Source organism: Ursus arctos, unplaced genomic scaffold (assembly GCF_023065955.2).
Source record: "Ursus arctos isolate Adak ecotype North America unplaced genomic scaffold, UrsArc2.0 scaffold_24, whole genome shotgun sequence".
NCBI lineage: Eukaryota > Metazoa > Chordata > Mammalia > Carnivora > Ursidae > Ursus > Ursus arctos.
Genome location: NW_026622919.1, coordinates 14,842,078 through 14,855,492, shown reverse-complemented (window position 1 = coordinate 14,855,492; position 13,415 = coordinate 14,842,078). Strand labels below are relative to the sequence as shown.

At 55.6% G+C, this 13,415-nt stretch overlaps 1 protein-coding gene across 1 annotated transcript; it reads left to right on the top strand.

Moving 5' to 3' along the window:
• Positions 1-350: 350 nt before the first annotated feature.
• Positions 351-11,433, top strand: LOC113265294 (angiotensin-converting enzyme-like protein Ace3). The gene is made up of 14 exons (XM_044389336.1): positions 351-507; positions 606-742; positions 1,154-1,312; positions 1,568-1,655; positions 1,860-2,003; positions 2,777-2,968; positions 3,083-3,180; positions 3,272-3,444; positions 3,764-3,987; positions 4,111-4,255; positions 6,087-6,185; positions 6,650-6,772; positions 10,318-10,502; positions 11,039-11,433. Exons 1-14 carry the CDS (start codon positions 351-353, stop codon positions 11,431-11,433), a joined length of 2,319 nt encoding a protein of 772 aa, XP_044245271.1.
• The last annotated feature ends 1,982 nt before the right edge of the window (positions 11,434-13,415 follow it).

Here is a 13,415-nt window from a genome sequence, read left to right as displayed (position 1 = left end):
TTCCGTACATCTATCCATCCACTCATCCATTCACCCATCATCCTACCCACCTTCTCAGCGGTGATGCCAGTCTGGGGAGAGCAAGGGTCTCATCGATCCCTGGCCAAGGTCCAAGGGTGGTTCCAATGCCAAGGCAAAGTGACCAAGTAGACCAGAATAAACTTTGGCCTAAAAATCAAGAGCCCTGGTTCTCTTCTTGGCTTTGCCACTAACAAGCTGTGTGAACCAGGTCATGTGGCTTGACCTCAGTCTCCTCACCTATAAAATGGGAACAGTTGGACCAGAAGGTGGGTGGGGGTTTTCCAGTTCTGACATTCCATGGCTAACCCTTCAGCCCCTGATGTCACAATATGGAGCTGGACCGCGATTGGTCCATAGCCTCACCCAGCTCTGCTGTTCTCTTGGCCATGGGCACAAGATGGACTTGCCATGGACCTTCCCTATTTGTGCTCTTCTGTTATGGGCAGCTCTTGCCATGGCTCAGGACCGAGGGTGATCAGAGCTTAGGTGGGGCTGGGACCTGAAGGAACCTGGGACCAGACAAGGGGACCAGTCAGGGGCAGGCCCCTCCCAGGACATCATGATGCCCACCTCCTTCTCTGCAGACAAGTTCTACAATGAGACCGTGGCAAAGGCGTTCCTGCAGTTTTATGAGCATACGGCCCAGGTTGTGTGGAACCAGTTCATGGAGGCCACGTGGAACTATGTCACCAACATCACCAACAAAAATCGGGAGGAGATGGTGTGGTACCACCTCAACTCCAGCCCCTTCTTCCCTTGCTCTTCTCAGGGATCTGGGGGGGCGGGGATTGGGGAACCATACCTATTCTGCCCCCTGTCCAGAGCTAGAGGAAGGAGGGAATCCCCAAAGTACATGTCAAAGCAGGCTGCAAGCTCCGGGCCTCTTGCTGCCCCCAGAAGCTCTCTAGGCAAGAATCTCTTGTTTCTTTTCCCTTGTAATATCAGCTCCTTGCTTTTAAGGACCCAGGCTCCTTCCCTTCTCCCTCTTAGCAAATCTTCAGTGATTGTGAGCCCTTAAAGTAGGCTTTGGGAAGAGATTGGTGGGGGGGGGGGCTGTGACCCTGGAATTCAATGTGGGGCCCTTCGTCCCTCCCCCAACTTCCCATGATAAATGTCGTGACCCTCATTCCAGCTGCACAAGGACTCAGAGAGGTCCCAGCACATGCTGTACTTTGGCACCCGGGCCCGCCTGTTTAAGACCTCCCGGTTCCAGGACCCGGCCGTGAAGCGCATGCTGAGTAAGCTGCAGAACATAGACAAGGCGGCCCTGCCCCAGGACGAGCTCCGGGAGGTGATGGACGGAGCCCCCAGGTCTCCAGGCACATGCTCCCCACCCCAGGGGTGGGTGGGCTGGCCGGGGGGAAGCCAGACTGTCTGGGCAGGAGGGAGGTTGTCGGGCAGGGCCACAGCTTCCTCTGGGGGAGGAGAGAAAGAGGCTGGTGGGACGATGCCTCAGACAGGCCTGCCCCTCCCAGCCGGTGGGGCTAGCGTTGGGGGTGGGCCCAAGGGCTCAGGCCTGCCCTAGGTGACACCTGCCCCCCCCCAGTACAACAAGCTTCTGGCCTACATGGAGACGACGTACAGCACGGCCCAGGTGTGCCTGAATGAGGGACCCTGTCTGCCCATGGAGCCTGGTGAGCGCCCAAGCCTTGCTCCCATTCAGCCCCAGAGTCTCCAGCATCGGCCCCTTCCGCAAGCCCCCTCTCCCGACTCCCATTGTTCTCCCTGCTCCAGCTGCGCTCACTTGTTGGAGGGTGGGGGGTCTGCCTAAGGCAGGTGAGGGCAGAAGGCAGGCAGGAGCGTGTGGGTCCCACCTTGGCTCCTTTCTCTGGGCATAGACCTCCAAGAAATCATGGCCACCTCCCGGGACCAGAAAGAGCTGCTATGGGCCTGGCAGGGCTGGCGGGATGCTGTGGGTCGTCAGCTCCGCATCACCTTTGAGCGCTACGTGCAGCTCAGCAACAAGGCTGCAAAGCTCAACGGTGAGGCCCCCACACCCTTCCCTGGCCAGCCCAGTCTGTGCAGAGGGCACAGGGCACAGGCTGCAGGGGGGAGGGCAAAGCTGACTCTGCAGAGGGTAAAGGCGGTAGTTGGACCTAGAGATGGGGACCCTGAGCCCTGCAGCTGGGGGAAGCAAAGGTGTTTCATTCACCATTGGTCTATAGACATTGCTTGAGCACCTACTGTGTGCCAGGCCCTGGAGAGGTTCTAAGGAGTTGTAGGTGAAAAAACAGAGAAGGTGCCCGCCCTCCTAGGTAGGGCCTAGGGTCTGGGGGACAGACAAGAGTCGTGCAAACACACATCTCTGGACAAGTGCCAAGAGAAGGGGAAGGGGAGGCCTCGAGATCTCCCCCAAGGCCTGAAAGAAGGCAAGCAGGGAGTGAAAGAGCCTCCCAGGCCGCGTGATGGGAGGAGCCAGTGTTTGGGAGGATCTGAAAGGAGCCCAGGTGGTCTTAGGGCTTGGACTGGCGGGGCTCGAGGTGGGTGTGAGGACCAGGGCCTCATCCAGGTCCTATCCAACCAGGCACGGTGAGGAGCACGGAGTGTGTACTTTGCCAAGTGCTTTTCCACCCCTGATCTCATCCAATCTGAACAGTGACCTTGGGAGGCACATTTCCCACTTGGCAGATGAAGACCCTGAGGAACAGGGAGGTCAAGTGGCTTCCCCAGAAAGTGCCTGGGTCTCCTGCCTGCCAGGCCAGGGCTGAAGGAAGGGTGGGTGGTGAGTTCTTCTGAGCCCCCTCTCCTGTCCTAGGTTACAAAGACATGGGGGCCTTGTGGCGGTCCCAGTATGAGTCTGACACGCTAGAACAGGACCTGGAGCAGCTCTACCAGGAGCTGCAGCCGCTCTACCTGAACCTGCATGCCTACGTGCGCCGCGCCCTGCACCGCCACTACGGGCCCCAGCTTATCGACCCGAGGGGGCCCATCCCCGCCCACCTGCTGGGTAAAGCCCTAGCTGGTAGCCGAGTGGGGTGGGCGGAGCAGGCCTCCAAGCTGGCACCCAGCAAAGGGAGGGACGCTCTCTGGCCTCCTCTGAGCCCCTGCGTGCCCCTTCCAGGGAACATGTGGGCTCAGTCCTGGGTCAACATCTTAGACCTGGTCCTGCCCTTCCCAAAGAAGCCCCCTGAAGATATCACGAAGATCATGAAAAGCCAGGTTAGTACTCGGCCTCCGTCTGCCCCTGCCAGCCCTGCCCCTCCCACATGGCCCCCTGGGCAGGGCCCCATGCACCCCCTCTTCCCCACAGCACTGGAAGCCCTCCAAAATGTTCGAAGAGGCAGACATGTTCTTCACTTCCCTGGGGCTGCTTTCCACCCCTCCCAACTTCTGGAAAAAGTCCATGATGGAAAGGCCAACTGACGGGCGGGAGGTGGAGTGCCACGCCTCCGCCTGGGACTTTTACAACGGCAAGGACTTCAGGTCTCACCCTGCGCCAGCACCACCCTCCCGCCCCTCTCTTGCTCTTCTTCTCCTCGGTCCACTCCCCCTCTGTCTGCCTGTCTTAGGAGGTCTTAAGAGGTGCGTAAGGAGGTGTGTGAGCAGGGCTGGAGCCAGGCAGCAGAGAGGGATGTGAGCTGGCAATGTGGGCGAGGGGGACCTGGAGTGAGAAGGGACAGTACCCAAGGCCCTGGTGGTCTCCAGCCCAACCGCCCCAATCCCACCATGGAGTCTGAATGCAGAGATCTCCCCTTCTCCCAGGACCTCCCCATGCTCCTTGACCCCTGCCCTTTAACCCTAGGATAAAGAAGTGCACCGAGGTGACCATAGAAGACCTGCTCTCCATCTTCCACCAGATGGGCCATATCCAGTACTTCTTGCAGTACAAGAACCTCTCTGTGATCTTCCGCGCAGGCGCCAACCCAGCCTTCGAAGAGGCCGTGGGGTCGATGATCACCCTCTCGGCCTCCTCCCACAAGCACCTGCTCAACAGAGGCCTGCTCAGCCACCAGCACCAGGACTCAGGTGATGGGGACCAAGAGGACCATAGCAGGGCAGCCGAGCCTGAGGCTGCAGCTGGGGCTCTCTGGGCAAAGCTGAAGGGAGGGAGAACCAGGAGCCACCTCCTGACTGCTCCCTCTTCCCCAGAGGAGGAGGTCAATTTCCTGATGGGCATTGCCCTGGAGAAGATCGCCTTCATCCCCTTCGCCTACCTGATGGACCTGTTTCGCTGGAAGGTCTTTGATGGCACCATCCAGAAGGACGTCTACAACCAGGAGTGGTGGAACCTCAGGTGGGGAGAGGATGGCTGACCTGGGCTCTCTGCCCTCTTTCACGCCTGGTGGGCCGGGCTTTCGGGTCAGCCTTAAGGGCACTGCCCGTCACCATAGGATGCTGCTGCCTCTCCTTGGAGGGCAGAGTTAGGTGTGCCATGCTGGTGACCTGGGGGCCGTGGGGGACTATCACCAGATGACAGCAGCCTTACTAAGGTGGATCAGCCTCTTGCTGAATCTGGCACGAGCACTGAGCAGGCCTCTTAACCTTTCTAGGAACCCTGGCAGTGGCCCTGCCTGCTCCCGGGTAGCTGGGAAGCTCACACAAGGGTGCCCCTGGGCTCCTCCAAGAACAAAACATTGACCACCAGGCAGGCCCACCTGATCCTCCTCTCCCTTCCTGTTCCCACCAGTGGGGCTAGCAGAAGGGTGGCGGCCTGAGCTCTTTCCCTTCTGTGGAAAGAGGCCACGTGGGAGAGAAGCTAGCCCACAGCCCCTTTTCCTGCTGCCCCAACACGCGCGCACAGCTGCCTCTGGGTTAGCATCCTTACGCACGTCCAAGGTCAGAACCGCTGCCGAAAGAGCCCGCCAGCAGTCACGCAGCACCACTTCTGCGTGAGGGGCGTCCGTGGCGCATCCCCTCACCGACCACTGGCTCTCTGATGGGGTAGTGAATGCCCAAGGTCAGGGCGCCCCATGTCCTCCAGGCCTCGAGCCTGCTAGCCACAGCATGGTTTGGGGTGACCGTGGAGGGGCTGCCAGCTCTGCATGAGGCCTTTACGTTTCTTTGAACCTGTGCAACATCCCATGGTCATTCACAGGAGAAGAATGTGTGACCAGCCCACAGTCACATGGCAACCCAGGGTGGCAAAGCTGGGTGCTCCTCTCTTCATCCACTCACCCTCCTACCCCCACCCCAAATTCAGGCCCTGGCCTCACTGGTTGGCAGAGTCTTGACCTTGTACTCCTCCAAGGGCAACCCCTACCCCCATCTGGTGCAGGGATACTTGCGGGGGCCCTTTCCTTCCCTGGGTCAGCTGCACCCACCACCGCCATGGTGGAAACCGGGGGCTAAGGGAGAGAGGTGGCAAGTTCCTAGACCTGAGCAAGGAAGGCTCTGTCGACTGGGAGAGCCACCACCTGACTGTCTGCCGACCCCAGAGGATGGTTCAGAGGCGACCTGTGAGCCAACAATCAAACTTTTCCTAGTCTTTGTCTCATCCCAGAGATGGATCATTTTATCCGCATCTTCCAGACAACATTTTGCAACAAGACTCAGTGACAATTAGTAACTTTCCCACCATGACACAGTGCAGAGGGTTAATGGCATCTGAAAGTTAATGGCATCTGAAAGTTAATGGGATCTGCCAGTGACTAGTTCCGTGACCTCCCACCAGTTCCCTGACCTCTAAACTTTTGTCACCTCATCTGTAAACTGGGAACAGTAACAGCACTATGCCGCAGAGATGCTCTTCTGTTTTCTTCTTGGCACTTCTTGCCAGATGAAACAACCTTGTTGATTGGTCTCTAACCGTCTTCATCATTAGGATTATAAGCAAGACCTTGCTCAGCCCATTCCCTCCCAAGTCTCCAGCACCATGACAGTGTCGAGGGAGTCTGTGTGAAGAGCTTAGCACGGTTCCCCCACAGAGGAAGTCAGTGTTAACTACTGTTACTATTTGATTTGAATTCCCAATCCCATGTGTTTTCAACTCACGTATTTAATCTATAAAAATGCATTAAGTGTCCTACGCCCGCCAAGTCTGCTTTTGGTAGCTGTGCAAGTGCTTCCCAGGGAAAAGGCTCTGAGAACGCAGCTGGGTGGTACCAGCCCCCTGTTCTCCTGGGCAGGTTGAAATACCAGGGCATGTGCCCCCCCATCCCTCGGACAGAGGATGACTTCGATCCTGGTGCCAAGTTCCACATCCCTGCCAGCGTGCCCTACATACGGTAACGGTCTGGGCCCTGCCAGCAGAAGCAGCTCTGGGAGCTGGGGGCTGGGGGCACGGGAACCAGGCTGAGGATTCCCAGGAAGGCCCTAGAGCCAAATGTTCGCCCCGCCTACCCACCCATCTCCTCCGCTGGGCTGCACAGCCTCCGGAGGGGCCCACCCGGGGATAATTTGGGCTTTTAGATCAGATTCTGTATGGAGGGCAGAGCTGTTGGGAATATTCTAAAGCCTCTAGCTGTCCCCAAGCGGAGAGCAGGAAAGGAGGCAAGGGTTGGTTCAGAAGGCTAAGAAGGAGAGCCCCAGGCTGAGGTGGGACCTTGCCGAAGGAGCCTCCGCCCAGCAAGGCTGGGCCCTAGTGGAGTCCTCGGGCCCCTGCCCGTCTGAGCTGCCAGGCTCCAAATGGCTCCGGGCTTCCCAGCCCTGACACCAGCTCCCCAGCCTGCGCTCCCGTTCCTCTACCCAGGTACTTCGTCAGCCTCGTGCTCCAGTTCCAGCTCCACGAAGCTTTATGCAAGGCCTCGGGTCACATGGGCCCACTGCACCGGTGCGACATCTATAACTCCAAGACGGCTGGGAAGCTCCTGGAGTGAGTGCTCCCCTCCCTCATTTGTTCTCAGTGCCCCTGCCCCTTGCCGGATGCCTGCCCCTGGCCCCCTCTCCTCACCAGGCCACCCCAGGCACCCTGAGCAGGCCTCATTGACCTTAGAGGTTAGTGGAAGTTCTTCCTTGTGTCTGACTACAGTCTCTCCTACGATAATCGAAGCCCATTTCCTTGTGTGTAGCCCCTCACGGTCAGAGACTACCTAGCCTCTCCTGCTCACACCCACACACTCTCACACTCACTCACACACAAACTTGCACACACTCACTACTACACACTCCCTCTCTCACCTGCGCCCATGTGCCCCTGCACGCACGCGTGCATACACACACACACACATACCAACAAATCAGACTGTCCCAGATGGGAAGCCACTGCTGGAGTCCAGCCTCAGCTCCAGACTTCCACCCGAATCCCTTCATCCTTTCCTCCCAAGGTGCTCGCCTATCCTGGGCAGCATTTGATGCACCCTGGGGCGCACACGGCTCTTCCCACCTCTTCTTGGAGGTGCCCGGATGCAGCTCCCAGGCTGATCCAGGTTGCTTTCACACCAACCTTTAGGATGCTCTGGCCAGCGTGTGGTCCACTTTGACTCCCTACCCCCAATCTTTCTTCCTGCACTTGGTCCCCAGCCATCCTTTCCATTCCTGCCTCTGCAGAGGTGGTTTTGGTCCTGAAGCAAACCTGGAGGGGTGGGAGGCTGACCTGATGGCGGGGAGCACTTGCTAGTAGAGGCTGGGCTCTCTAAGGAGCGCTCTTACAAGGTCTCACGTGAGCAGCTCATAACTTGCAAAGTGGATACAATTAGCCACATTTCATAAATAATGAAACTAAAGCTAAGAGAGATAATATGAACGCCCGTCACTCCTCTAGCAAGGGGCAAAATCAGCCTTTGAGTCCTGAACTGACTCTAGAACACCTCATTCACGCTGTTGCTTCCACCAACCAAGGGATACAGGTCTGATGAGGTCAGACCTAGGTCAGCTGGCTCCAAAATCAGTGCTTCCAGCACTGAGATGCAGAGCCCACCCACGGACACGGTCTTTCCCCCACCAGTTTTCAACCCCTTTCAGGAAGTCCATATCCCTGATTGGTCAAGGTCATCTTGAGTTTTATTCCTGTCTCCCAGGGGATTAACATAGCCATTGGTATCCTTTGCGAGTTTAATGAGCGTATTTGTGACTCCACCACGGAGTTTGTCAGCAACCACTAGGCCAGGTGGAGTTGCAAGACCGATCCCCTGGCTTTGCTCCCAGGGAGGGCGGCACCCTGCATGCCGATTATCAACCTTGTCTGTTTGCTTCCATCTTTTCACACTATAGGGGTTTTTGATAACCCACTGCCCATGTTTGAGTTTTTCTGAATGTGTGGAACATAAGGGGCCTCTCTGCTCTCTGCATTCATGTCTCTGGCCCCCCCATCATTTATTCATTCAGCAAACATTTACTTGTGCACGGGTCAATCAGCTTGCCCTGCGTCCAGCAGGGGGCAATGAGCCTCAGGATAAATCAATAACCATGATTCAAGAAAGGAGCTGGTGCAGTAGGAAAGGGCTTTAGTGAACATGCAGAGAGGGAGAGGAGGTCATGCCGGGGGACCAGGAAGGGATCTCTGTCCCCAAAAGCAGAAGTGCAAGAAATAGCAGACATCTGTTTTCTACACATCAACTCGCTTTTAACTCTGAGCCTTCACCACTTGATTGGTGAGACATTTGACCTCGGTCATTCTCACCACCCCCTCTCCTATCACCACCCCCCAGGGCACACATGGCTCCCAGGATCTGACTTGGCATCAAAGCACCTGCCAGTCAACACTGGTCATTGCTCACCCATCCTTACACGTTGCCTTCCAGACCCCTGGATGCCAGGGAAGACCCCCAAGTTCCAGGTTTAGGACTTTGAATGCTATCTTCTGGGCAGAGGGCAAAGGAGAGGGCTCTGAGAAAGGGGGATGTCCTGAGCTTTGGAGAAATGAGACAGAGCAGAGTGGAATATAGGTTGTGTGTGGGAGGTGAGTGCAGAGGAGAAGGGGGAGGGCAAGATTCTTGGCTGCTCTTTTACCTAATATATCTTAGAATTTGACTCATCCTCCTATATGTGATGGCTCTGGGTTGGTTCTGCTGGGAATGGAGAGTTGAAGTGGATTTGGTCCAACTTCCCAAAGCCCTTGGCTCATCCAGCCAGCCGTGGTAGGCCTGACTTTGTCCGTGGGGCCCATTGCAGCCACCTCGGAGTTGAGGGTTCCAGTTACGACCTTTGCAAGTCTCATGTGCTGGCCACATTGGCTATGAGCTGGGTTTTGGTCAAACCTCTTGTCCCTCCAAGGCTGAAGGACTGTTTCTAAATGGGTAGACTTTTAGTGGTCAAAACTTCTCTCTCGTCACGTCCTTCCTTTATCCCAGGACCCCGCATCTGATAAAATCCCCTTACCTAAAGTTAGTTGTGGGGTTTTGTTTTGTTTTTCTTTTAATCATGATGACTTTTCTCCCGCACTTCTCTCAGATCTTAACTACATTTTCCCCTAGTGGTTTCTGTCAAGGATCCACTAACCTTTAGTTTCCCCCTCATTCTGTCTCTGTTCTTTATGAAGCAATGCATACAAGCGTGTGCATGCTACCAAGCCCTCTTTCACCACCATTATGTGGCTTAATCTGCACCACAATGAAAAGTGGGTATTAAGGGGGCCCATTTTCCTGATGGAGAAACTGAGGCTAAGAGGAGTTTAGTTGATTGCCTGAGGTTATACAGCCCCTAAGTAGCACTGCTGAGTCTTGAACCTGGGTCCTGCTAGTCTACACTCCACAGTCCTGATTTGTGGGCCTCTAGAGCCCATCTCTCTCCTGGTCAGATGAGGACACAGTTTAAGAAGGATCGACGTATGTCCTCCACTGCCTCTGCAGGGGGCCCTGGTGGGGAGCAGCCAGGAGCCCTGGATTCAGCACACTCTGTGCCCCCTCCAAGCGTGCTTGGTGACAGCTGACATTAGTGCAGCACTGCAGGCCATACACAGAGTTCATCCCACGCTCACCAACTCCCTAATCCTCCCAAACACTCCCTGTGAGACCAGAAAGGAGCAGCCCCTCCCCTACTGACAGAGAGAACCTCATGGGAAACAGCGTCTCAAGATTTTATGCCTATCTGAGTCCAGGAGAATAATGATCATCACAGTGGCAGTAATAATAATAAGTATTATTATTATTATTATTATTATTATTATTATTATTATTGTAACATTCATCACCTGCCTACTATGATCCCAGCATTGTGTCTATTTAATCATCATGCCAACCCTAGGAGATAGTACTGTTACCTCCATTTTATGAATATGGACACTGAGACTCAGAGAGGTTAAGTCACTTGCCCAAAGCCCCACAGGATTCAAATCCAGGTGGGTCTTATTTCAGAGCTTGTGATTTTATCCACGGCTCTGAGCTCTATGGGAAGAGTCTGGCTAGCAAAACCATAGGGCCAGGGAGGGGCACACTGAGGGTCCCAGCAGCACCAGCCTCACAGCTGTGTCCACTCTCCCAGAGATATCCTAAAGCTGGGCTCAAGCAAGCCCTGGCCACAAGTCCTGCAGAAGATAACCGGGCAGACCAAAGTGTCTACAAAGGCCCTCATGACCTACTTCAAGCCCCTGCTGAACTGGCTGGTCACCGAGAATGTGCGGCAGGGGGAGATCCTGGGCTGGCCAGACTTCAGCTGCACCTTTGAAGGTTTGATCATCTGACCCTGGTGCCAGCTCTGGTACAGCCCCAAGCCCTACCCTAGCCTGCCCTGGGCCAGTCCCTACCACAACCCAGCCTTAACCCCTAGCCTAATCTATGACCTGGCTTGAACAAGCAACAGCCCTGTTGCTACATGACCCTGTCTGCACCTGAAGCAGCCTTGGCCAAGACCACAGCCCATGGCCCAGCCACTGACTCAGTTGCTTCCTTGCATGCTGTTCAGCTAGAGGGCCAGGTTGGCATCCGAGCACAGGGTGGGCTTCTTTCCTCTTGACCCTTGCATGGAGCCACCACTGGGCACCATGGGGATGTAGCCCTATATATGCCCATCTCCTCCTTCTCTCTCTTCTACTCCTCTTTCTCACCCTCCTTCCAGGGCAATGCCCTCACCTATGGCTTAGAAGGTAGGTGCCTGAGGCTGAGGGAGGAGGCCAGTGGCAGTCGGGTACTCTGATTTCCATGGGGCACCCCAGGGCTCCCTCCCTCCTCCTGCCTGCTCTACAAGACTCCCATGTCTTCCACAGAAAAAGACACAGACAAGGTGACATTTCTGAGTCTGGAGCTGGACCCTGACCAGGCCAAATTTGGGCAGTGGGTGTTGCTGGCCATCAGCTTGGTCATGTTCCTGGTGGCCCTACTGCTGGCCCGCAGGTTGTACTCTCTGGAAAAAAGGTCACTGTCCCAGGACACCAATGCGCAGGACACCGGTTCACGGGACTCCAGTGCCCCCGAGACACAGCCCAAAGCCTACTTCCTGGGCATAGCCATGGAGCCCCGCCTAGTTGCCAAAAGACAGTGGATCCTTCTGGGCCTCTGCCTCATCTTGACGGTGTGCTCAATCAGCCTGACCATTCGGATTTTCACGCAGTACTACAGGAAGCCTCGGTGGATGAGAGCTGAATGGTGGAGCTGGGACTAGACACCAGTACGACTGGTGAGGCTGGAGGGCAAGAGGAGGGTGGCCAAGGCAGAGAGGACTGGGGGCTGGGGAGGGGGAAGCTTGCATGCACAGTGTCCAGATGCAATTGGGTGCAGCTGTGGCCGATCTGGGTACGTGGGGGTTTATAATTGTGTGTTTGGAACTAACGTATGTGTACAGGCTACTCACTGTGTGTGATTCCATGCATGCCCTGGGTTCCAGATCAACCTCCCTCCCCTAGGGAGGGCTCAGGAGCCATGGTTTTAGTGACCCAGTGACTGTGTCCCTCTAATTCGGCCCCAACCCCAATTCCTGCCCCAAACTGTTCTTCACACAACCTTGTTTTCTTCAGGAGCCCAACTGTGGGGCTGGGCCAGGACTGCAGTGCCCAAGAAATGTCCTCTCTGGCTAGAAACAGGACACTGCTTCAGTCCCCTTATAAAATGTATTCAAGTAGAACTGGACATTCTGTACGAATCACTGGTGCCCAGTTCATGAGCACTGTGCTCTGTCTGCTATCCAGCACATCTTTCTGCTGATCCTCTGGCCTACCCTGTGTGGGGCTGCATAATCCAGCCCCAAAAGCTGTTTGTCAGCCGCGTGAGAAGCAAGTATCCTCACTAACTACCCCATGGCCCTCCCTGCCCCAGTCCAGGCCCTCCCAAATGGAGACAGTGGGTAGCTGGGCACCAAGCCAGGCTTGATTAATGATTGACTTCTTTAATATTTAAACAAAGCTCATCTCCAGCCACTCCGCTCCGGAGATGGCCTTGTTCAACACACACACACCTGCTGCCTGGCCCGTTGCCCTGGGGATGGAGCAGAGGGCAAACAGCACCTTTCCAGCCTCAGTGGGGGAGGGGAAATGGGATGGAGAGAGCTGTAGGAGGGCATTTGGCAAATGAGTACTCTAGGGACAAGCTTGAGAAGAGACAGAAGAGGCCTCTGCTCCTTCCCCTTCTAGCCCTTTCTTTCTAGCCCAGGTCTGCCCACCACGGGCATGCCACAGCCAATATATGTAGGCTTACTGAGTTTGGACTGAGGCCCCAAGGCTGAAAATCAGTGCCTGTCAGAGATTAGGGGAGTCTTGAGGCAAGTAGCATCATAACCAGTAACCACAGAGATGGGGCAGTTGGGCGACAGTTGAGTTGGTGGGAGGGTAGTCAAAAGATGGGACTGGCTCTGTCTAGATTAAGGATCTGAACCTAAAAGTCAAGTGTTCAGGGCACAGGAGGGCCTGGGCTGAGATCTCCATGGACCCTACCTCTGCCCCAGGTTTCAAGAAGTCTTCTTGAACTCTGGCTGAGCCTAAGAAACTCCTGCTCCAACTGCCGGCTCCACAGCACTCTTGTTGGATGTCTCTGTCACTGCTCTTACTTTGCTGTGCTGTAATGTCCTTATGTGTCCCCATTACTAGCTGTTAGCTTTGTAAGGGCAGGACACCCATCAGGAGTGTGCCCCTGCATAATATCTTTAGCCAGCACAGGCCATAGCACATGGTGGAGACTTGGAAAATGTTTGAATGAGAAAGTGAATGAATGAGCATCCCACTGCCCAAGTCCCTCCTCAGAGCTCAGCATCCTGCTCTGAGCCCACGAGAAACAGCTCACCTTTCCTCCACAGCCAGCCTGCACCCCCAAATAAGGGGCAGCCAGGACAACTCTGCCCCCTTAGGAGGCCACACTTGCAGCCCTCCCATTCCCCAGCCACAGTGGCCAACCAGGCCCCCATCAGGCATTGTGGCTCTGCGTGGCAAAGGCACACCCAGCCCAGGACTCCAAGCCTCTCATCTGGACTCCAGCAAAAACCTCACTGAGCCTCCTTGTCCATCCTCTCTCCCCCACCCGCCATTGTAAAGTTTCTCTCACTGGAATATTTCCTCCGTGTCTAACTGCTTAAGAACTTGGTTGTCCATCAATTAAATCTAGATGTTCAAAATGGCATCTGAGGGTCTTTATCAATCCCCCTTTTGTTCAAACGTC

Coding starts and splice junctions, on each gene's coding strand:
- LOC113265294 (XM_044389336.1), top strand. CDS start 351: ATGGAGCTGGACCGCGATTGGTCCATAGCCTCACCCAGCTCTGCTGTT. Junction 1,313..1,567: donor CCCAGGACGAGCTCCGGGAG/GTGATGGACGGA, acceptor GCCCCCCCCCAG/TACAACAAGCTTCTGGCCTA. Junction 10,503..11,038: donor CTTCAGCTGCACCTTTGAAG/GTTTGATCATCT, acceptor TGTCTTCCACAG/AAAAAGACACAGACAAGGTG.